The sequence below is a fragment of the Lepidochelys kempii genome, chromosome 17 (assembly GCF_965140285.1).
Source record: "Lepidochelys kempii isolate rLepKem1 chromosome 17, rLepKem1.hap1, whole genome shotgun sequence".
NCBI lineage: Eukaryota > Metazoa > Chordata > Testudines > Cheloniidae > Lepidochelys > Lepidochelys kempii.
In genome coordinates, this window is record NC_136396.1 from 16,640,435 (window position 1) to 16,662,134 (window position 21,700).

A 21,700-nucleotide genomic window follows, 5' to 3' on the forward strand; every position below is an offset into this window, starting at 1 on the left:
TCTGCCCCGGCATGAGCATGGAACCCAGGAGTCCCGGCTCCCAGTCCCCACTGGGTGGAAAACAGGACCCAGGAGTCCCGGCTCCCAGCCCCCCCCCCCCCCCGCGGTGGAAATAGGACCCACGAGAGCTCCCCAGCACCCCCGCGGTGGAAAACAGGACCCAGGAGTCCCGGCTCCCAGCCCCCCCGCGGTGGAAATAGGACCCAGGAGTCCCGGCTCCCAGTCCCCCCGCGGTGGAAAACAGGACCCAGGAGTCCCGGCTCCCAGCCCCCCCGCGGTGGAAATAGGACCCAGGAGTCCCGGCTCCCAGTCCCCACTGGGTGGAAAACAGGACCCAGGAGTCCCGGCTCCCAGCCCCCCCGCGGTGGAAATAGGACCCAGGAGTCCCGGCTCCCCAGCCCGTGCTCTGTCCCTCAGGTCCCCCCATGGAGGTATCCGGGAGTCCCTATGCCGGGGGTGGGGGGGTGAACACGGAGCTGCCTCTAGGCTGCCATGGAGACCCGGGCAGGAGGCCGCGCAGCCCCGGCCGGGCGCCGCCTCTTTTCAGGCGGCCCCTGGCTCCGCGGCCCGGCGGTGACAGGGCGAGGGGGCGGCGCTACGGCCGGCGGGCGGGAGCGGCAGGCCGGCATGGACGCGGAGATGGCGGAGGCTGAGCGGCCTGGGCCGCGAGCCGGGGAGCAGCGGGGAGCGGCCGAGGCCCCTGGCGCCTCCGGCAGCGCCCACTATGAGCTGCCCTGGTGAGAGCCGGGCCGGGGCTAGTGCGGGGGGGCGGGGGCTGTAGGGCGGGCCTGGGCCTGGGCCTGGCGCTGTGTGTGTTGGGGGGGGGATCTGGGGGGTTGCGGGGGAGGAAGAGCTGGGGTCTCCTGGCAGCTGGGGCCCCTTGAGGGAACTGGGGGATCCCCTGCCCCCCTCCCCAGCTGCAGTAAGGAGGGAGGGAGATGCCAGCTATTGATGGGGGGGTTCCCCGGGGGATCCCCTTAGCTGGGGGTGCAGCCCCATCAAGCTCAATATCCTGTAACACTTCCTGAGGGCCCATCACCCTCGTGTGCTCGGGGGGCGTCCCGCCGCCTGCAGAACCGCCCGCAGAACCGCCCTGACATGCAGCTGGCTCTGGGGTGGGGAGAGGCAGCTAACCCCAGCATTGCTGCACAGCGAGCCGATGCAGCGTCGGCGGGACATCCGTGCACTTTAAGGACAGGATCGTGGGCTTGTTAATGTCCGTGCAGAGTAAAGGGGAGCTTGGTTCCTAGGGTCTGGACCTGAAGCCCCACAGTGCATGGAACTGAAGCCTGAAAGAGCAGCGTCCTTGGTGTAATGAGCTGGCCGCTATGCAAACACCACTACCTGCTATTAGCGAGCACTAGCTAAAATTGTTAGTGGCTGTTGGTCCACTTCACTAGCAGATGTAATGGCTCTGCACCTGTGGCTTCCATGGGACTATACATTTTGCTCTCTTATCTCTGGTTTGTGTAGCCCAATATCAGCCGTAACTGATGCTTCTGAGAAAAGGATGCTAGGCACAGTTATAAAAGGCCCATAGTCAGATGTGCAACAGCATAGATAGGGTGGATGATTCCTTTTTGCCCTCACAAGTACTCTTCAGACATGGTCATTGATTATTCTTGTAATTTGCATAGCTGCACAAGTTATTAAGGTCATAAAATGATCAAGTCCCAAGCTGTCCTGCAGCTTATCATGTAGAAGTCCATGTCTGGTGCTACCGTTTGAGAGTTCAGTTTTGTTGTCACATGTGATTTGCTGATGGACCTGGTATCTCTAAAGCAGTCACATAACTGCAAGGTTTTATGTACATGGCCATAAACTGTTACAGTGAAACAAGTGTATTACTCCTTGGATATTATTCCTGGTCAAATTCCAACTTGCATAATTACATTATTTTCCTATACCTAAAATGTTGTATAGCAAACAGTTGTTGCATTCCATCCTAGAAAGTGGATAAAGGAATCTGTTTATCTTTTGCATATCATTTAAAAGGACATCATCAACTCAAAATCAAGTCAGTTTGATAAATAATTAAAAGTTTCAGGTACTACACCTGCCCATATGTCCCTTTGCAGTTTTTAAATGGTTCTGTTTTGTGAAAAAACAAACATCCAAATAGCACAACAGACAGCAGTGTGGTCTAGTGGGTAGGTCACTGAATTGGGTGACCTGAACAAGTCACTTAATCTCACTGCCTGTGTTCCCCTCCTGCCTTGCCTATTTACATTTTAAACTCTCTGGGGCAGGCACTGTCTCTTACTGTGTGTTAGTACAGGGCCTAACACAATGGGACCCTGAACTCAGTGAGGCCTCTAAGTACTATTGTAATACAGATCATGACAATAAAGAGGGTAAACTGAAACTGACAGTGTGCTGTCATATGCACAAAGTAAACAAACTGAAAAATAAGAATCTCTAATGTTTTCCTACTCTAACAATCGTAGGTGCTGTACTTGCGGCAGTAATGATTTTTTTAAATACTTAGTGTGAGGGCATTGGGATTTGTTTGTTCTAAGATGATGGTGCTCTTCTAAGTGTGCAGGTGCTTTGGAATCCTTGGGAGGAGGAGTGCCATATAAGTGTAGGCCATTAAACTGTGCTGTCATTCTGCATGACTGTAGAACCAAAATGATTTCCCAGATATTTATCCTGAGTTCTGTTAGCACAGTATGGTGTCTTGCTGTGGTATAAACTAGGCAAAATGAGGACATGCTCAGATGGCCCTGATCCTACAAATGGCTATGCAGGGCCTGTGCAGAGTCCCATTGACTTCGGCGGGGCTCTTTGCGGGTGCAGCAGTCTGCCCAAATGCAATCATTTGTGGGATCAGGGCACAAGTAAGTATGAAAATGGGTGTGGGGAAACAGCAATTAGATTGTTACTCGGCATAGGATTACAGGTCACATTGCATTGGTATATAATGTTTATTTAGAATCCAGCATTTTTTAATTATCTGAAGGGTGTAAACCCTAATCCTGCAATTGATAGTGTTCAGTGCAGCAGTTCAGCATTATGCTATCAGTTGCAGGGTTGGGGAGGCCTAAGTGTCATGTATGCAAATCAGTGTACAGCAGTTAAATAAATTTCTCATCATCCTTCTTTGTCCTTTACAAAAAATCAATCAGATTATAATGATGAAATAAACAGTCATTTGGTAAGATAACTTACTGTGAAGGAATACAGTCACGGGATCAGCATCTCCTCCCTTTGCATTTAGCAGCATCAAAAGCTTATCAAATGGCTGTGTTCTAATATATTGACATATTTAAAATATTTATTGAATGTTTGCTCTTAACCACGTGAGCAATTTGCATGTAATTTTCCTTTGAAAATGTCAGAAATCCTCCTTAAGAAATTTAGACATTGACTTCAAATATTTCCAATTATTTTATACTAATTGAATCTGTTTTGATTAGTGTAAAACATGAGCTAAATTAGATATGTCTAATGTTTTGGGATTTATTTTTAAATAGGGTTGAAAAATACAGACCTATGAAGCTATCTGAAATAGTTGGGAATGAAGACACTGTGAGCAGACTGGAGGTGTGTACTTGGCTTGTTATAACAAAAACAGATTGTTGTCCTGTATTTATTTTGTATGTATTGTTTTACCATACAATTCTGCTTAGAAACCCCAATTCAGGAAAACATTGAAGCCAAGTTTAAATCCCTCTATTCAGGAAAGCACTTAAAGAGGTGTTTTTGCCTTCAGTGGGATTTAAGCCTGTACTTAAGAGTAAAGCATGTGCTCAAGTGTTGTCCTCTTCAGTAAGGATGCTTTCCTGAATCAAGGTCTAAGTTTATTCATTTAAACTTACTATCAATTTGTCCAGTTTTGGGGTGGTTCAGAAAATTAAATTAATGCCCAGCATGTTAATTAAGCATGTTAATTGTAATCATCACTAAACATAGTTTGGATTACAACTAATTTTATGTTGTATCTTCCTACAGATATATTTGTTGTTTTTCTAGAGTCTTAAGTTAGGTGAAAAATATTTTCATTGTAGTCATCCTAGCAAACTAGTTTGTAACAGAAACGTTTACTAACGTTGTGGTCATACAAAGTTATATTCAGTTTTGTATACATAAATATATTCAACTTCTTTAAATTGCACTATTTTATGATGTGTGTGTACTTGCAATTTGGAATGACCATTTTAACAGCCTCCTTGGGGGTTACTCTACAAGGAAGTGTTTAATGGTTAGAATGTGAGACTGGTAGTCAGTATTCCAGAGTTCAGTTCCCAGATTTGCTAGTGACTTATCACAATGTTGTTGTTGTTGTTGTTTTTTTAATGGATGGAAGGAAAATGCAAGGATACTAAAAACCTCAGGTTAGATGAACCGTTTTAAGTACGACAGAACTCTGCACACACAAAGGATTCATATAAATGATCAAGTAAGGAAACCTGAAGTAAGTCAGCTGAAGAAGAGCTCTGTGAAGCTCAAAAGTTTGTATCTTCCACAAACAGAAGATATTGAAAGATATTGCCTTACTTACTGTCTCTCTCAAGTAAGAAATATGAAAATGATAAGGTGGGGTAAAAATTAAAGTAAGAGGGGAGGAAGTGAATGAGGAGTTTTTCATTCCAATTATGAAAAATGGTAGTATGTAGGAATTACTCTCCAAGTTTTTCTGGCCAAGTAATCACTCATTCTTTTCCTAGGTTTTTGCAAGGGAGGGAAATGTACCAAATATTATAATTGCTGTAAGTATTTTTGTGTTGCACCATATTTCTGCTTGCTGTATTTTTGTTCTCTATTGGTGGTGTCAGTTCAGGATGGTAAACAGGCTCTCTCTAGATTTGCATTGGTCCATGAGTCTGTTGGTAAGGGAGATCTTAATTGTACAGCCAAAGATCAGTATTTTTGTTTAATCTGTAATTGTCCCAGATACACCCCCTCATGCTCCAGGGAATAAACCTGTTGGGGGGTTAGGTTTTGTCCCATAATTCCAGGGTTTCTTGCACTCTTCTCTGAAGCATCTGTTTGAAGCAGGATATTAGATTACATGGACTCCTCATATGAGTCTGTATAGGAATTCCTATGTTTCTGTTACTGCTAACAGAACACAGTAGCTAGACAGTGCAACTCACTTTAAGGGTATAATACTTAAAACTCATTGTATTCAAAGGGTCCTCCAGGAACTGGTAAAACAACCAGTATCTTATGTTTGGCTCGTGCACTGCTTGGTCCTGCATTAAAGGATGCTGTTCTGGAGCTGAATGCTTCAAATGACAGGTGTGTATGAGAACTCTGTAACTAAGTTTCAAATTAAGGAAGAAATGCAACAAACTTCAAATGTTTTTACTTGAAATCTACTATGATTGTTAGATTAATGATAGTAAGGTTTCCAATATTTGCTTCTCAGTCTCTTCCTGCCTCCCTCCCTCCACAAAAGACTTAGGTGATCTTTGATGTTTTAAGGTCTCTTGTAGATATTATCCACTTCCTGTTTTGGGAACTTCTTAAATATTAATGGAATGTTTCAGAGTAACAGCCGTGTTAGTCTGTATTCGCAAAAAGAAAAGGAGTACTTGTGGCACCTTAGAGACTAACCAATTTATTTGAGCATAAGCTTTCGTGAGCTACAGCTCACAATGAAGTGAGCTGTAGCTCACGAAAGCTTATGCTCAAATAAATTGGTTAGTCTCTAAGGTGCCACAAGTACTCCTTTTCTTATTAATGGAATGGAATTGTTAAACATATGCAGATTATTAGGAGCTATGTAATCTGTAATTTCTGTCCATAACTTCTCAAATTTATCCTAAAGAGCTCTCCTCCTTCTGTTGTGTTCGTAAAGTTTCATTAACATTTAAAGGAAAATAATTTTATTTAGCTAGTTGACAGAGGAAAGATTATTTGAGTTTAGGTATATAGGTGGTAGGAACCTCAAATACTAAAGATTGCTTTGTGGTGAAAGCTTATGGGCAGGAGAACTGGGTTATATTCCTGATTTTGCTAGAGACTTCCTTTTTGATCTTAAGTAAGTCACTTAATTTCTCCCTATGTCATTGCCCTGGTTCACAAGGGTGTTTTAAGGCTTGCTTTGTGCATAAGGGCTTGCTGCACCACTGATTACTTTCAGGCTCTAAGTGGTTTGAGAACCTATGCTGGAAGAGTGCATGTATTGTTCTGTCTTTATTGTTAACTTCAGTTACTGAGTAACTGTAGAACACTAAATTTTGTAACTCGAAACTGAACATTGAAGGATAATAAAATGTTTGCTCTTATTTTCCCCAAAACTATTTACTAGATACAGTTCCCTTCAAATGTAAATAGCGTCCATTTTGTGTTAATGGAATGTAATTTGTTGCACTTCTTTCTTTAAATTGATGTGAAATACAAACTGGTCTGAGTGATCACTGAATGAATAAGATTATTGTTTCAGGGGCATCGATGTTGTGAGAAACAAAATCAAAATGTTTGCTCAGCAGAAGGTCACACTTCCCAAAGGTCGGCATAAGATAATCATCCTGGATGAAGCAGACAGGTACACTGTGTTTCTTCTGATCACAAATAACCCCTCAGAAGTGTTCTGCCTCCATGTTCTGCATAACTTGCATAAAATGTAAGGCTTCTATTATAAACCTATTTTAAGTTTAAGGTATTTTGCTAGCCTCTCAGAAGTAATTTAGTTGTGAACAGATCTCCATTTAACAGCACTCTTATCAGACGCTCTTCCAACAGAGGCTGCTGCATTTCAGAGATGTTTAGTATCTGAGAGAAGCACTTTAGGATTTGATGGGATGTAAAATACTATCCAATTTACAGGCTATTTCTAAGCTCTCATTTGAAAAAGGGGTGGCTGATATAGCATACATCGTCCTATAGTAGATAATTCTATTTTAGCTTTACTGCATGAAAAGATTACTACATGTGCATCTACACCTAGAGATCATTCTTTCAAATGTGGATGGTTTGGTTTTAATTGGGTAATTTGTATAGAATATTCAGAGATGGTATGTATTGTGTGGTGACTTGTAAGTTTCTGGATAAAGCTACTTAGCTTCCTAGTTGCCTTGCCAGAAGATCAAATAATTCACAAGGCAGTAGCTAATATAAATAGAAACTCTGAAGGCGGTATAAACATTTATTAGACTGCAGCTGGATGTTAGATAGTGAAGGGCAAAAGCCAACCTAACTTTTTTTTTTCTCCAGCATGACAGATGGAGCACAGCAAGCATTGCGAAGAACCATGGAAATTTATTCCAAAACAACTCGCTTTGCACTTGCATGCAATGCCTCAGATAAAATCATAGGTAAAAGAAAGCTACTAGTCTCTGTATGCACCTTTATAACACATCTTCCATGTTTACAGTTAGCTTCCTGCCACTGTTACAGTATGTGATGGTAGGGCTCCAAGATTGGAGCTCCCAAAGTCTCCTAGGTAAAGCTGTAGGGTAAACTTTCTTTAATCATCTGCCTTTGCTTGTACTTTCTTTGTAGAAGATTTTGGAGTTTGGAGGCAAATCTTGGTAAGTTCAGTAAAGCCAAACTTTTCAAGTTTAAATAAAGGTGGCCTGATTTTCATCGATGGGTGAGCATCTGCCTGCACAGCACAAGGTGTCAGTGCTCATCACCCCTCTTGAAAAATCTAGCTGCCTACAAGCACCCATGGTCACAAAAATAAGTACCTTCCACTGGAGTAAACTCTCTGACCAGCTATTCTGTAGTTAAGGAGGAGAAAACTTAGCACAGACACATACAAACTATATCAGAAGTTAGATGATCTAAGTAAAATGTTTTATCCCATTGTTTGGCTCCCTCTAAATATACTTAAAGTTGCAAGGTTACGTTAACTACTGTTGCATGGTGGACCATACAGGGTGCTGTCAAATTGTTCTGTTCATAGGAGCAGGTAAAAGTCTAGATTGATAAAATAAGGGTGTTTTTTATTTTGGACACTGTCACAGGAGGAGGTGCCCTAACAGTGAGTGAACCCTGACTGCTCTGGAGGTTAGCTCCTCCCAGTCTGATGCCCCTTTCTGCTGCTTGTTCACACACCGTACCACCTCTCTCTCCGTGACTTGGCCCTTCAGCCAAGTTGTGTAGTCCTCCCTTTCTGGGGTATCAAAGTCCCACTGGACAACTGTCCTTGGCAGTCTTCAGCTCCACTGCCTGGTCTGTGCCACTTCCCCAGTGGCTGGTAGGGAACCCAGGCCTGCCCACTACTCCAGGTTCCAGCCCAGGGATCCTACAACCAGCAGCCAACATCTGCACAGTCCCAAACCTGGCTACTGTTTCGCTGGGCTGCACCTACTTTCCCTCTATCAGCCTCTTTTTCCACTCTCCTCTGGGTACACACTTCCTTCAGGGCTTCTGTTCTCCTCCTGGTTTCCTCCTTTCCCTCTCAACAGCTAGAGAGTGACTGCTCTATGCTGCAGCCCATCTCTGCTGCCAGCTTCCTGCCTTTTTCATAGCCTCACCTGTTCCTTCTCAGCTGAGCTTTATTTCCAACCGGGGAGGGGGGTTTGCTTATCCAGCCTAATTCCCCTCAGGTGTACCCTATCCAGTTAATTGGCCCCCTTCTCTGCCTCATTAACCCTTTTAAGGCTGGTATGGGGTGAACACCCAATCACAGTTACATTTCAGAACCAAATTTGGCCTTCATATTAGCTTGCCAGAGACCTGGCCTTTGGTCTCAGTTGAAGAGCTCTATGGCCAGAATGTAAGGGTATGTCTACACTGCACAAAAACAAAAACTCTGCAGCATCAAGTCTCAGCATCAAGCTCAATGGACTTGGGCTCATGCTATGGGGCCAAAAACACCATCTATACTGCTAAATATACCTGTGGCAGGTGGGGGTGCAGTCAGACGTGCCAAACCTGCGAAAAAAATTCAGAAATTGGGCTTGTTTTCGGCTTAATTGGCTTGTGAGTTGCTTGTTGGCTAGTTTTTGGGTTACAGCTTGTTGCTTTTTTTTGATGGGCTCCTGGCAAGGGAGGGCAACCAGGAGCAAGGGGAGGAGAATCAGGGGTGCACAGCTGGCCCACCACAGTCTCAGACTGCACACCGGGGATATCTAGTCACATAGAGTGTTGTGGCTCTTAGGGCTTGGCTTGTTTTGACCTTGTTTTGAAATGGGATTAGCTTAATTTTTAGTTTATTGTGAAAGGCAGGGTGCTTATTTACCACGTGAAAGTTAGCAACTGTGTGTGCAGTATACGTCCACTACACACCACCATAAGTAGTGTGCATTGTAAACATGCCCTCAGAGTGGACTATGACAGTGAAACTATTCCATATAAAAGGAAATCAGATTACAGGGTGATGCAGAAATTTCACAGATGCCTTCTCCCAAGCTGAAAAAAGTAATCTTGGATGGATACTTAAGAAGAGAACAAGATGTCTCTCTCTCTCTCTCTCTAGAGCCAATCCAGTCCCGCTGTGCAGTGCTGCGCTACACCAAGCTGACAGATGCTCAGATCCTTGCAAGGTTAATGAAGATTGTTGAGAGAGAGAATGTACAATACACAGATGATGGACTGGAAGCTATTATCTTCACAGCACAAGGAGATATGAGACAGGTATTAAAACAAACCCAGCAAAAGAAAGGCCTTCTAACTGCAGTACAAAGCCTGGAGTTGTGGCCTTACAGTCTTTAAGTTGTGGGAAGTAAAGGGGAGATTACATGATCTGCAGTATTCCAGTAACTAAACTGTATGGGTTTGCTGAATTCTGAAATGTCTAGTCACTCGACCCTGCATCAATGGAAATTGAATGCTGACCTGTAGCTGGAGGAAGTAAAATCTTCACAGCTCTTAGAGTTTGTGCTGTTGACTCGTGGGAATGCTTGATATGGCAGCAGTTCCGGAAAAGTCTCTGGTTGAGTCTGAGGAGGGGAGCCAGAGGTAGAGCTTTTCAGATAGTAACAGAAACGTTAATTTTACTCTTTACAGGCACTAAACAACTTGCAGTCCACCTGTTCTGGATTTGGCTTTATTAACAGTGAGAATGTGTTTAAGGTTAGTAAAAGTTCTTATAGCAAGATGTGATTGCTCAGTATTTGCACTGTAATGGGAACATACATAAACACGTTTTCTTCCTAGTTTTCAGTATCTGGCATCGTTCCCACACAAAAAATACTTGAAGTCTGTCAGCTCAACTATATCAGACATTGTTTAGGACACGTAAAAGTTTGACATTGCTTTGTCAATTCCCAAGCAGTATTATGTCTTGAACAAGATTGCTACGTTAAACATAAGAGTTGCATGTCCCTTATGAAAAGACTGACACAAAGTAAGAGGTTTTCCCTTTAATGCTGGAGAAAGAATGCATCTGAATGTAAACTGACACAGCTGAGACCCATTGTCTGTATAGCAAATAATGAATCTTAATAGGACTGCTGTGAAATTCAGTGATAGTAACTGTTAATGCCTAGTATGTTGGGTGCTTTGTACTCAGTGATATAAAGTCTGACTTAATGTTGGGTGAGTAATTACGTTACCAGCTAAGTTAGTCACTTAAAAATAAAATGTGTGGTGAACAGCCTGTATTATAGGGCTTTCTCAGATATAGCATTTAAACTATCAACTATATAGAAGACTATTAAAATTATTCAGGGTATTTGGGTGTAGGAGGGAATATGTGCATTGATGTTTCCTAAAATTCTAATTTCTCTTTGGTATAGGTGTGTGATGAGCCACACCCTCTGCTAGTGAAGGAAATGATACAGCACTGTGTGAATGCAAATATTGATGAAGCATACAAGGTATGTATTTTTGTCTTTTCAGACACTTTCTCAACAGAATGCTTGCTTTTCAGAAGATTTTAGTTTACCTTACTTTCCATCGAAAACAAAAGTAAAACTATACAAATGCAGATAAATTCATGAATATAAACCTTTTTCATGTAAGGAATCTTAATACGTAGAAATCCTGATAGCATGTATATTTCTACACTGAGGCATCTTTGTGATTGACTGGATCTAAATGTCTGAATACAAGTGACACCACATTAAGTGACACACTTTTAATTCACACAAACAAAGCTCCACTTCTCAAAAATTTAGTAGGCAAGACAAGATAAGGTCTAGTATCACTACCTGTATTTTCAAAGAACATACTACAGAGCCGTTACTGGTGTATTTTGATAAATGGAAAAAATCTGTTGCCAAGATAAACAAAATACATCTTAAGCACTATCCTTGCTTTCAGTCTTCACTTGCAACTCATTCATAATTATGTGAATTATTTACTGCAGAGGATGAATGAGGTTCTGATATTTTACTCTAAACAGGCCTTTCTGACATCCACATGAGGTTCTCCCCCACCTCCCAACTCTTTGGTGCCATTTTTAATTTATACCTCTCTGCTGTTGTCAGATAGTCATGGTGTTTCCACTTGCAAAGGAAAACTTGTGTTCATTATAGAATCCCACCAATACTATTTTGTAATACGGCTGGTGGAAAAAGGTTTTGGTCTAAACAACATGTCTGTTCTCTGCTGGCCTCTGAAACAGCTCAATCCCAAACCTGGATTATTCTAATGGCACTATGAAGGGTACCAGGGAACTTGAGGGATTTCAATATAGACTGTTTACCTTATGATGGCAGATGTAGCTACTGTGTAACAATACTGGATATAAATATTAGGGCAGTAGCAGCACCAGGAGCAAATGTGTGCGCTCAGATCACTGAACAGGAAACTTGTAGTTGTTCTGGTAAAAGATGCTAAATACAGCAATAAAATATCAATTTATTAGTTTATAAATTGGAGACCATTGATCCTGGCTCCATAAATTTGCAGCTTGCCTCAGATGTAATTATGTCTAAGGTGAAAAAAAGTAACGACCAAAACAAGTACGAATGGAGTGTCACTTCTTGCTAGCACAGGATGGAGATTAAACCTGTTCCTTTAACATTAAAGAACTATATGCAGTTTCACCATGTGGGAAATGATTCATATACAAAAATGAGTACAAACTTGATCCACATAACTTAATTTTCCTGGGGGGAAAAAAGTTAACATTTATTTTCTCCTGCACAGATTCTTGCCCACTTGTGGCGGCTTGGGTACTCACCAGAAGATATAGTTGGCAATATCTTCAGAGTGTGTAAAACCTTCCAGATGCCGGAGTATCTGAAATTGGAGTTCATCAAGGTTAGTGCTAGCCTCATTATCACATTCGTCTTTAAAAAAAACAAAAAATGATTCCTATTAAAGGGGCAGCCTCAGTTTGTTCCCCAAGAATTGCTAGTTCTTAGTACAAAAGGTATCTAAACCTCTCACTGCGTTTCCCCTCCCATAAACTTTTCATAAGAAGGGTGAGAGTTTATTAACACTTTAACAGTAAACTCCCATGCAAGCTCAAGGTGCTATATCATTTAATTAGACTTAGTCATAATATAATCCTATTCAGATAATGAACAAACTCAGCTGGCCACTAAATCAAAGCTTCAAATAATCATTTCAGCCCTTGGCCCTGCAACGTACGTTCTTATTTCCTCTAAAACTCTGTCAAAATAAATGGCTTTTGTAGCATGGCCAGATGGTCATCAAGTCTGAGTTATTTCAGTAGCTTACTAAAGGCTAAATGGTACTGAGTTCTAATTTGACATGTGATAATCAATGTACGTATTGGAATCAGACCTCTTAGGGTTAAATCCTGCCCTCAGATACAGGCATAGTGCTTCCTTGAAGGAAAACGGGAGAGAGATGCTTGCACCACAGAGCAGTATTTGACCTGATCTATCAGAAAGTTGTTGTATTACCCTAATGTGGCTGGCTTCAAGAAGAAATCAGCCCTATGCTTGTTGACAACTTAATTTTTCCTTCAGCTCAGGTAGCTTGAGGGCAGCATCTTTGGAGCGGACGGGCAAGCTCTATTCCATATGGTGTATATGTAATTCATTAATGTCTGGGGACTCTGTACAGTGTGTGCTATCACAGGACAAAGTAGACAACGCAAACTACTCTTGCTGCTGGGGGAAAAAGTACAAGTCAGTCTTCCACGAAAACTGCCTCGCTTTGCTGTAGAAATGTAGACAAAGCAACAGAAAAAGCTGAGGTTTGACACCTAATATTTGTATTGCCAGGAAATTGGATATACTCACATGAAGATAGCAGAAGGGGTGAATTCTCTCTTGCAGATGGCTGGACTGCTTGCCAGGCTCTGTCAGAAGACGGCTGCTCCTGCAGAAAGTTAAATGGAGTATTTTACTGGACTGCAATTACAGCCTTGATTCTGGAAGTATGAGGTTACAGTGTTTAAGGCCAGCAGCTATCTGCATACTAGAACCTTGTGTATATAGTAAATTCTGAATTCAGTGAACTTATTCTCTGTTCTTGCTGAACCTGAAAATGAAAGCCAGCATTTGTTTTTAAATTACTTTGTACTTTTTTTTAGGCCAAATAAACTTAAAATCCACTGAGAACGGTTGTGTCTGTGGTGTAAAAGTGGTGGGATAGGACTGGATAGTACAGATGATTAGCAATAGAATTAAAACCCCTTGTCCTGGTCTGCCTTTTGAAATCGTTCATGGCTGTACTGACCAGAAGTTAACAGCCCATGGCTGTTCAGTGACCTGTGAAATGAAATGGTGTCAATCTCATTCCTAGTGGACAGATGTATCCATCAAACAACCGATCGTGACTGGAGATCTCAGTGAAGCCAAGGATGAAATGGGCTGTGGAAAATGACCTACCCTTTTGCGCACAGGTGATTTCACTAGGTTCGTGTTGAGGTGTATTGAGCAGGATCTAAGCTATACCTGTGCTGTGAATAACAGGGAAACCATCCAGTAGGCACCTTTAATACAACTAACAAAATGTGTGGTATAATAAAGCGCAGATGTAGTCGATGTGACACCTTCCCTTGGATACTGCCTTTGGAACCTTTGAAAATGGAAGTACTGTGTCAGTATTGAAGTGTGTGCCCATCTCAAATAGATGCTGGTGCATTCTAGATTTAGGCATCAATTCTTGCTGGCCTGGGTTAACTTAATAATCATGAGAAATGAAGAATGCCTGATCTTTTGCCTGTAGGATTAATTCATCTAAAAGCTAAGGCATCTATTCTCCCCTTCCATGTTCAGATTCAGAAGTAATGAGCAAGCAGTTCAAATAAAGTATCAGAGGGGAAGCCGTCTTAGTCTGTATCCACAAAAACGGTGGCACCTTAAAGAGTAACACGTTTATTTGGGCGGACTCCTCATAGTTCAAATAAAGTTGTTCCTCTCATAAGCAGTAACTATAAAATACAAAGGGAATATAAATATGGAGTGAAGATTTTACCTACCTCTCCAGGAAGTCTAAGAGAAGGCTTCTGGAAATGGAGCCATGTTAAAATACCCCAAGTTCATAATTTACAGGAATTATGGATACACAGAAGGAAGACAAATTAATTGTTGATGCTGCTGGCGATTACCTGGTCATGCTTCTGTAGGTGGGGAAAATGTCTTGCCTGATTCAGCTGCTTTATGTGCATCCCTGCTCACTGAAGAGATATGAGAGTTGGGTGAATTACTGTATACACAAATCTCATTGGCTGTAGGGATTTCAGTTTAGGAAAGATTTGTAATTTTTTCAGATGTAAAAAAGTGGAAGTAGTTAAGGCAGTTTGGCAGAATGATGTGACAAGTTCCTCTTCTGAAAGGGTAGTTCTAGACTGTGGAATGGAGAGGGAAGCTGTGAATGAGGCCTTTGCATCCAAAGGACAGGTACACTTGGTCTAGGTCCTGATTGGTAATGCAAATGAAGACAGCACTATAAGCACGTAAGAGAGAGTCAAAGTATTTTATTTAATTAACACAGTATTTCACAAAGTCTCTATCAAACTGCGTACATCATCACGGACACTTCTGATTCTCAATGTATTAGCAACTCCTTAGTACAGTTATAAACTATGCATTTATTAAATACTGTAAAATCCAGGTTGGGACCCTAATCTGCTGCATGCTCTACACACACAGTCTTGGCCCAAAGAGTTTACCAATCTGAATAGAGTAGGCAGCCAAGCAAGATATGAAAGGCACTGAACCACTTCCCGAATCCTTCCCCTTTTTCCATGTATTCTAGGCAACCTGTTCTGCCCTTAATGACCCTCATTTTCATAGCATTTACTACAGGCCCAGTCGGAAGCAAGGGGAACGAACTACAATTGCAGATTAGTCAGGTGTTTAAGGGCTTCCACGGGCACAGTGGCCAAGGCCCTACAGGGTTGGTCTTTGCCCCCATTGTATCCTCCACTGGGATCTCCTAGCTGTACATTTTCCCTATTCCCATAGAGGAGAGAAGAGCAGCTTTTGGTGAGGTCTAGAATCTAGGGTGACTCCCTCTTCTGTAGCAGCTGCTGCCTGTTCTCCTCCTCCCACCATCAGCAGCTTCCAGCAGAACCCCCCAGGATTGAATGAAGGTGTGGTCATAGATGTATTCAGCTTTGCGCTATTCCCCGTCTCCCTGGATTGTTGCTGGAACACACAGGCTGGATGCTACTCCCATTCACTGGCAGCCAACGTTGTGCATACCCTGAATTCCCTGTACGCCTGCAAATTAAAGATTTCTGAAAAGGCAACCAATCTGGTCATTGTAGATACTTTTATTTGTGTACACAGGTGACAAAGGAAATGTTAGTAATGGGTGGGTGTGTTTTAAAAGCTACACTGTAGAATTCCAATCACTTCAATATAATTTATTGTAAAATTTACTGGCTATGTTCCAGAACACTGTGACCCTTGAATGAAAGATGCCCTTTTTATTTTACAGTGCTTCACAAAACTAAGAAAGGGTTTACCTTGCTTTACAAAGGACCACCAGAAGGTGGGGATTTGCCTGCATTTTCACACTGGCAGATTGGGGAATAGAATCTGTATCTTCTCCTTTAATCACTCTCCTACCCCATTTATCTTACACACTTTGAACTCCTGTTTGGGCAACAAATATTTTCCATAAATGCTCCAGGAAATATTACTTGGTTTATTCACCTCTCCCTACTGAGCACAGAGTACAATAAATCCTGTATTGCCCTGGCCTAACATCTGTCGAAATCCTGGAACTTATTCAGAGTTCTGTTACTTGATTAACTGTATCCCAGGCAACTTGTATTACCACTAAACTTTAAGCATTTGAACATCTCTCTCCTGGTATTACATCAGAATCTTAAACGAACACATCAACACAATTGCACTTCTCTGACAACTGAGACCAACATTTTCAGAATTGAATTGTAATTTTGAGACACCTTTATAGAGTCAACACTTCTGAAAATGAGGCAGTTTTGAGAGGTATCATATTGGACATTCATCATCACCGGTCACATAACATTTTGCATGGTCTGTCAAGTAACACAATATTTCTACAACAAAGGTTAGAACTTTTCTGTTCAGTCACTTTGGATGAAATTCACCTTTCAACAAAAGAGCCAGGACATGGTCTATGCAGTGCATAAATCTTCAGATTAGGGCTTTAATGGTTTATTAGGCTTTGGGTTGTTCTTCAAAGGTAAATTGCACCCTCAGTCTATTGTCTGTGTCCCTTATTTGTGTGGGCCCTTTGCACAGCAGAGAAGAAAAGAAAGTGTGATTCTAGATACCAACTGGTAGGAAACTTGAGTAGGTGTAAAACTGACCCTGTTTAACTCCTGTTCTGAAACTAACTAGGTGTACCCCTTTTAAGAGGTTAAGGACGTTCTAGATAGTTCTCTTTCCTACATGGACTACATTAAAGGCCCTGTCTTGCTGCTCTTTGGAGACTTCAGGAATACACCCATTAGTGGGAGCTGCAATTAAGTTTTCCCCCAATCACTAATTACAAAATGCTTGATTGGCCTCCTAGTTTCAGACACAAGAGTAACAGGCACCTTGTTGCTGTGATTAAGGTGTCTCAAATACAAATGAAATGTCAAATCCACATCTGTAAAGAGGCTTAAATTCAACCTTAACTCTCACTGTGCATAGACTGATTAGATCAAATAGACTCCTCCACTCAGAGCAAAATTTCATAAGTGAAGTAATTTGTAGTAGGAAAGGTTTCATGTCCACACCTTCCACCGCATAGCTGACTCTTACTACCCTTATTCAAGGTTCTTTCTAATCACTGGTAACAAAAGGGAGGAAATTGCTTGTGTGACCCTTTTCCCTGCTAGTTAGAGAGTACCTGTTCATGCCAGAGCATAAAAGCTTGGTGAACCAGTTTCTAGCAATAACTAGGACTGGCAGGAGACAGTCGCTCCAACACATAACTTGCTGTTCTAAAAACTCCCTTACTAGGCATTTACCTAACCGTTCTCACTCTACCGTGGGTGAAGTTTACCCCTATGCAGCAGGCCAGCATGTACACCACTTAAGACTAAAGTAGTGCATGAGCTTTTCCTTGATTTCCTGCACAGAGGTGCATTTCACTCTCAACGAGCAAGTGCTGTAATGCTGCCAGGTAAAACGCTGTGCTCCTGAACATTTTAGTGGTCAGAACTAAAGCATGGTTCAAATGCAAGGTCTGAGTTCTAGCAATTCTGAAAAGCAGGTGCAATTCCTGAGGCTGGCAATGCGGTAAAGATGAGCTCAGGGCCCTGTTACCTGTCTCAACTCCTATGGATGGCTGTAAAATAAATTCCAAAAGCACAAGAAAGATACTATCTGACAGCACTCTGAATATGATCTGTAGCTGCAGTGATCTTGTTTGTAGTAGCCTTCGGCCCTTCACCATTTGTGAGCACTTCAGTGTATTACTTAGCTATACAGAACTACTCCTAAAAACTTGGCATCTGGCTGGAAGGTTCGATCCCTCTGTTGGAAGCAGTGTCTGTCCAACAGCTTTGCTACATTGGGAACTAAACAAGAAATATAATTCATCCGCTTTAATGCCTCCTTACACGAGTCAACTTGGCAAGTTAAACTGTCAACTGCGTTGCTGCTCAGCGGTTTAAAGATTCATTTCACACTTGACAGCAGAAAACATTGGTGAGCAGGCAAGCCATCGCTCCCTTGAATGGATGTGGAGGAAACTCTGACAGAATAACAAAACCTTGGCATTTCCTCTCGGTAACTAGGGGACTTCCATAAAGATCCACCAAGCAGCTGAAATTCACTTGTCGGGAGGGAGGGGGGTGGGCTTTCTCCATATGCTTTTTCCAGTTATTTTTGTGGGACTTCTGGATCCAGTGCATTTACTTTCAGCAGTGTGCATCCATGTCCTTTAAGTTAGTTAACGACTTTTGGCAGGGTTTGGAGAACAGGTGATTCCATTACACTCGTGAAGCCAAGGACCCTTTCCACTGTGTGTGTGTAGCAGTCTTCAAAATAATACAAGCTTCTGCAACTTTGCGACAGCTATTTTTTCAGATTGTAGGGAAGGTACCTTGAAATAAAAGAAAGACAGTGAGTTCACTGCTTCTTTTCCCCCATACCATTATTGACTTTCTGCTTGCGTTTTATTTTCAGTGCTAGGGTTTTCTCCCTGGGCTGCTATCATTCAGGTAGATTTTTGTCTGAGCTGGATAATGTAAAGATTTAAAATTTGTGGGGAGTGTGTGTTGCCTAATTGTTATAACTGATGAATCTCTGAACAGTTCCAAAAATATATGGATGCCAGGAGTCCAGATAATTTAAGAATCCATCATTCCTGCAAAATCTATCTAACTAAGGGAAAGTCTATACTAGAAACTCTTGTCAGCATAGGTATATTGGCAAGGGGGGTGATTTTGTTTTGAAATTACATTGCTGTGCCAGATGTGGTTGCAGATCTAAAGGCAAAAAAGTTCTTTTGGCAGGGTAGCTTATTTTGTTTGCAGAACCAGTATGAGCTGTCCTGGAAAAAGCAGCCTTTTGCAGTATAGCTGTGTATACCCAAGGTGAGTTTACTGGTATAGCTATACCGGGAAAACTTCTGTAATGTAGATTAGATGTTTGTATGGCCCCTCCCATAGTCATTTACAAAAGGGGGTCTTAACCTTTTTCCTTCTGTTTGGCAGACCCCCTGAAGCCTGCTTGGGGCACCTCCAGTGGGCCCCAGACCCTTTCTTGAGAACCACTGATTTATAACATTCAGTGTTGTTTACTATTTCTTTGTGGTAGCACTGATGATGTGTTAAGTGCTTACCTGAGATTCACGAGGGGACTTCCACAGAGATTTTTTTTCAGTTACCGTGCTTTACAGAGGTCTAATTAATCCTTGCCTCATCCAGTGAGGTACCTTCCATTTTACAAAGAGAAACTGAGGCATCAGACTGACTGGTCAGAGCGAGGACTGGAACTTGCTCAGTCCCATAATAAAACCACTAGACTAATCCTCTCTAATATGAAAATTGAATCCCCTCCTCTTTGAAATTCCATTGGAAGGGGGGTTAAATGGAGAATAGCTTACATATGTTATCAAGTAGCCTTTTTCTCTGCTTTCATGTAGATTTGATTTCCCCCTACATTTGTCCAAAACAGTGCCTTGTAATTCAGTAAAATTTTCACACACACCAAAAAGAAAAACTTCAGTTAATTTCCCCAACACAAATTTCCCATGCCCCTTTCTGAACTAATGCACTTTTATAATAATCACTAATGGCAAACTGTCATTTTGCTTCTGTTAAAGCAAAGAGCGCCACCTAGCTGTGAAATGCTGCTAAGACGTGGACAGTGAGCATCTTTAAAGGTAAACTTTAAACTGTTCCTCTCCCACAACTATGCACTTTAACTTCTAGCAGACTCCTAGTACCACTCCGTTATAGTCTTACGGGGACTATACTGTCATACAATGGCCACTTGCTTTGGAAATTTAGGACAAATATCAGATCATTAACGTTGCCACAGCCATGACTTGGTTTGTGGCATCAATCAGATAATTTTATAGGCACTAGATATTTGCTAGCTGATCCAAAAATGTTAATTCCTGTAACAGGGGCAATCAGCACTTGTCATGCTGTTACTCCGATTATGGATACATAAATACATGCAACATCATCCCCGCTTTCTTAGAGTCTGCCAATACAGAGATTCGCTCCTTCCAAGTTTGCTTTTAACATAGGCTAATGCCACCTTGCTATAGAATCAAGTTTGAATGCAAATCATTATCTAAGAACTGATATGCCCCAACCTCTTGGTTTACAAAAAATGGATCAAAAATTGTATCTATTTTTACCTTTAGTTCGGCATGGCTGCAACATCTGAGTTAACGTAATCTGGATAATCATCTGGGCTTTCTAAATGTACAGAGTTGTTATTGGGAATTGAAAGCATTGATCAATAAATGCATTGATTTACAGACATCTTTATACACCCTGCCAACCTCTTTAAGCCTTGATGTTGATATCAGCTTGTGTGTTCCTTACCAGCCATTTTTCTGTACGTGCCAAGAAATACCAGATTCCAGCATCAAGGCTCCTTGCAAAATCTTCAAGACTGTATGTAACAACAGTTTGCAAGTGTTCCTTCAGTAGATTTTTAGAATAGATCATAACAGATCCACAGAGACATTACAATCTACTGGATTTATAAACAGGGCACACACACAAAAACAAGAAACGGTTTGCTTAGAGCATCCCCAAATCAGATACGAGAAGTTCCTAAATACACTCAACAGCGCATATCACAACCAAAGCTATCCCTATGTGCTCATGGGAAGCTACATATCCAATTGAACCTCTGTTTTAAAAAATTAACCTAACCAAGGCTTTTATGCTGACATAATTACTGCTGGCCCATCAGGGAGCTTCATAGTCCAGGGACATAAGATACAAAGATACTGTTGCTTGTTCGTTTCCTGGTCTTAGGGCTCCAAAAGCAAGGCAGAGTTTGCAGCATGGAGAGTTAACAACTGAGAAGGTTTGAAATAAGAGAAGAGACAGTCTTCTGTAAGGGCCTGCTGGGGGATCTCAGTCAAATTTTAGGCCTTCCAACTCTGTCTGTGCTCCCTTAAATATCAGAAAGGCAAGAGTCACATAAAGATTCCAAGCTAGTACTCAAAATCATTGCTAAGATATGCAACAATGTGCAATTACTTTTTAAAATGTTTCTATTATCATGACTGTACAGGAAAAGTACAAGGAAAATCTCTCGAGGCAGGGGTCATGTCTTCATCTGCAGCTCGCAGAATGGGACCCCATTGAGGTGCTACTGTAAAAATATTAAACAACAATAGTTTCAGAACATACCTGACATATTTGATTGTTGCCATATCTTTATAGATGCACTATTCTCATAGTCCTCCACATCATCTGTGAACAAGAAAAGTGTGCACAGAGCAATGAAAGCAAGTGGACTAAGAATGTGGAACCGTTCTTTGAAATGTCTCACTTCCACCCTCTAAAAATGTAACCATTTGGACAAGGCTGAGTTCCCAGTCACACCTGTGGGCTTGTGCATTTTAATGTGGAGCAACTCCACTCCCATGTCTGGTCATCACCATCTCATCTACTTCCCAGTTTAGCGTGTGCTTTGTTTTGTTTTTCTTCCCAGGCATGGGTTAGACCTGCCTGTTGATGCTACTGCTGCCCATTATACCCAATGTAATCACAAAGTTAATTGTGATCAGATTCTGAGGTGTTATCAACACAGCATATAATATCAAAAGCCAAAATTAATCCACAATTCTGAAAAAATATCCCAGAGATAAATGTTCTCAGAAGTTCATAATCTCTAAGCAGAATTCCCCCTCTTCTTCACTGAAACCAAAGCTACAATGAACTCTGTGCAGAGCCCCAATGACTTCAGCTGGATTCCATGTGGGGAACTACCTATATGGAGCTCATTTCACGATAAAGGTCTATGTG

The 21,700-nt window shown here is 41.8% G+C and overlaps 2 protein-coding genes across 4 annotated transcripts in view; one reads left to right on the forward strand and one right to left on the reverse strand.

Annotated features, from left to right (window-relative positions):
- Positions 1–492: 492 nt before the first annotated feature.
- Positions 493–13,382, forward strand: RFC2 (replication factor C subunit 2). Of its 3 annotated transcripts, none has more exons than XM_073315090.2 (11): positions 493–737; positions 3,477–3,546; positions 4,671–4,712; positions 5,138–5,244; positions 6,395–6,496; positions 7,165–7,265; positions 9,377–9,534; positions 9,907–9,972; positions 10,638–10,718; positions 11,995–12,108; positions 13,044–13,382. In XM_073315090.2, the coding sequence occupies exons 1-11, from the start codon at positions 493–495 to the stop codon at positions 13,152–13,154; spliced, it is 1,197 nt and encodes a 398-aa protein (XP_073171191.1). In that variant the 3' UTR covers positions 13,155–13,382. The 3 variants fall into 3 exon arrangements, with proteins under 3 accessions (XP_073171191.1, XP_073171192.1, XP_073171193.1); XM_073315091.1 differs by having other exon boundaries at positions 576–737; positions 6,395–6,574; XM_073315092.1 differs by lacking the exon at positions 4,671–4,712 and having other exon boundaries at positions 576–737; positions 6,395–6,574.
- A 4,695-nt stretch (positions 13,383–18,077) lies between these two features.
- Positions 18,078–21,700, reverse strand: part of LAT2 (linker for activation of T cells family member 2) — a 32,989-nt gene continuing 29,366 nt past the window's right edge. The window contains exons 12-14 of the mRNA XM_073315094.2: positions 21,083–21,145; positions 20,071–20,131; positions 18,078–18,300 (exon numbers count right to left, since the gene is read on the reverse strand). Coding sequence (XP_073171195.2) covers positions 20,073–20,131; positions 21,083–21,145 — 122 coding nt within the window. The 3' untranslated portion in view covers positions 18,078–18,300; positions 20,071–20,072. The remainder of the gene's footprint in view (positions 18,301–20,070; positions 20,132–21,082; positions 21,146–21,700) is intronic.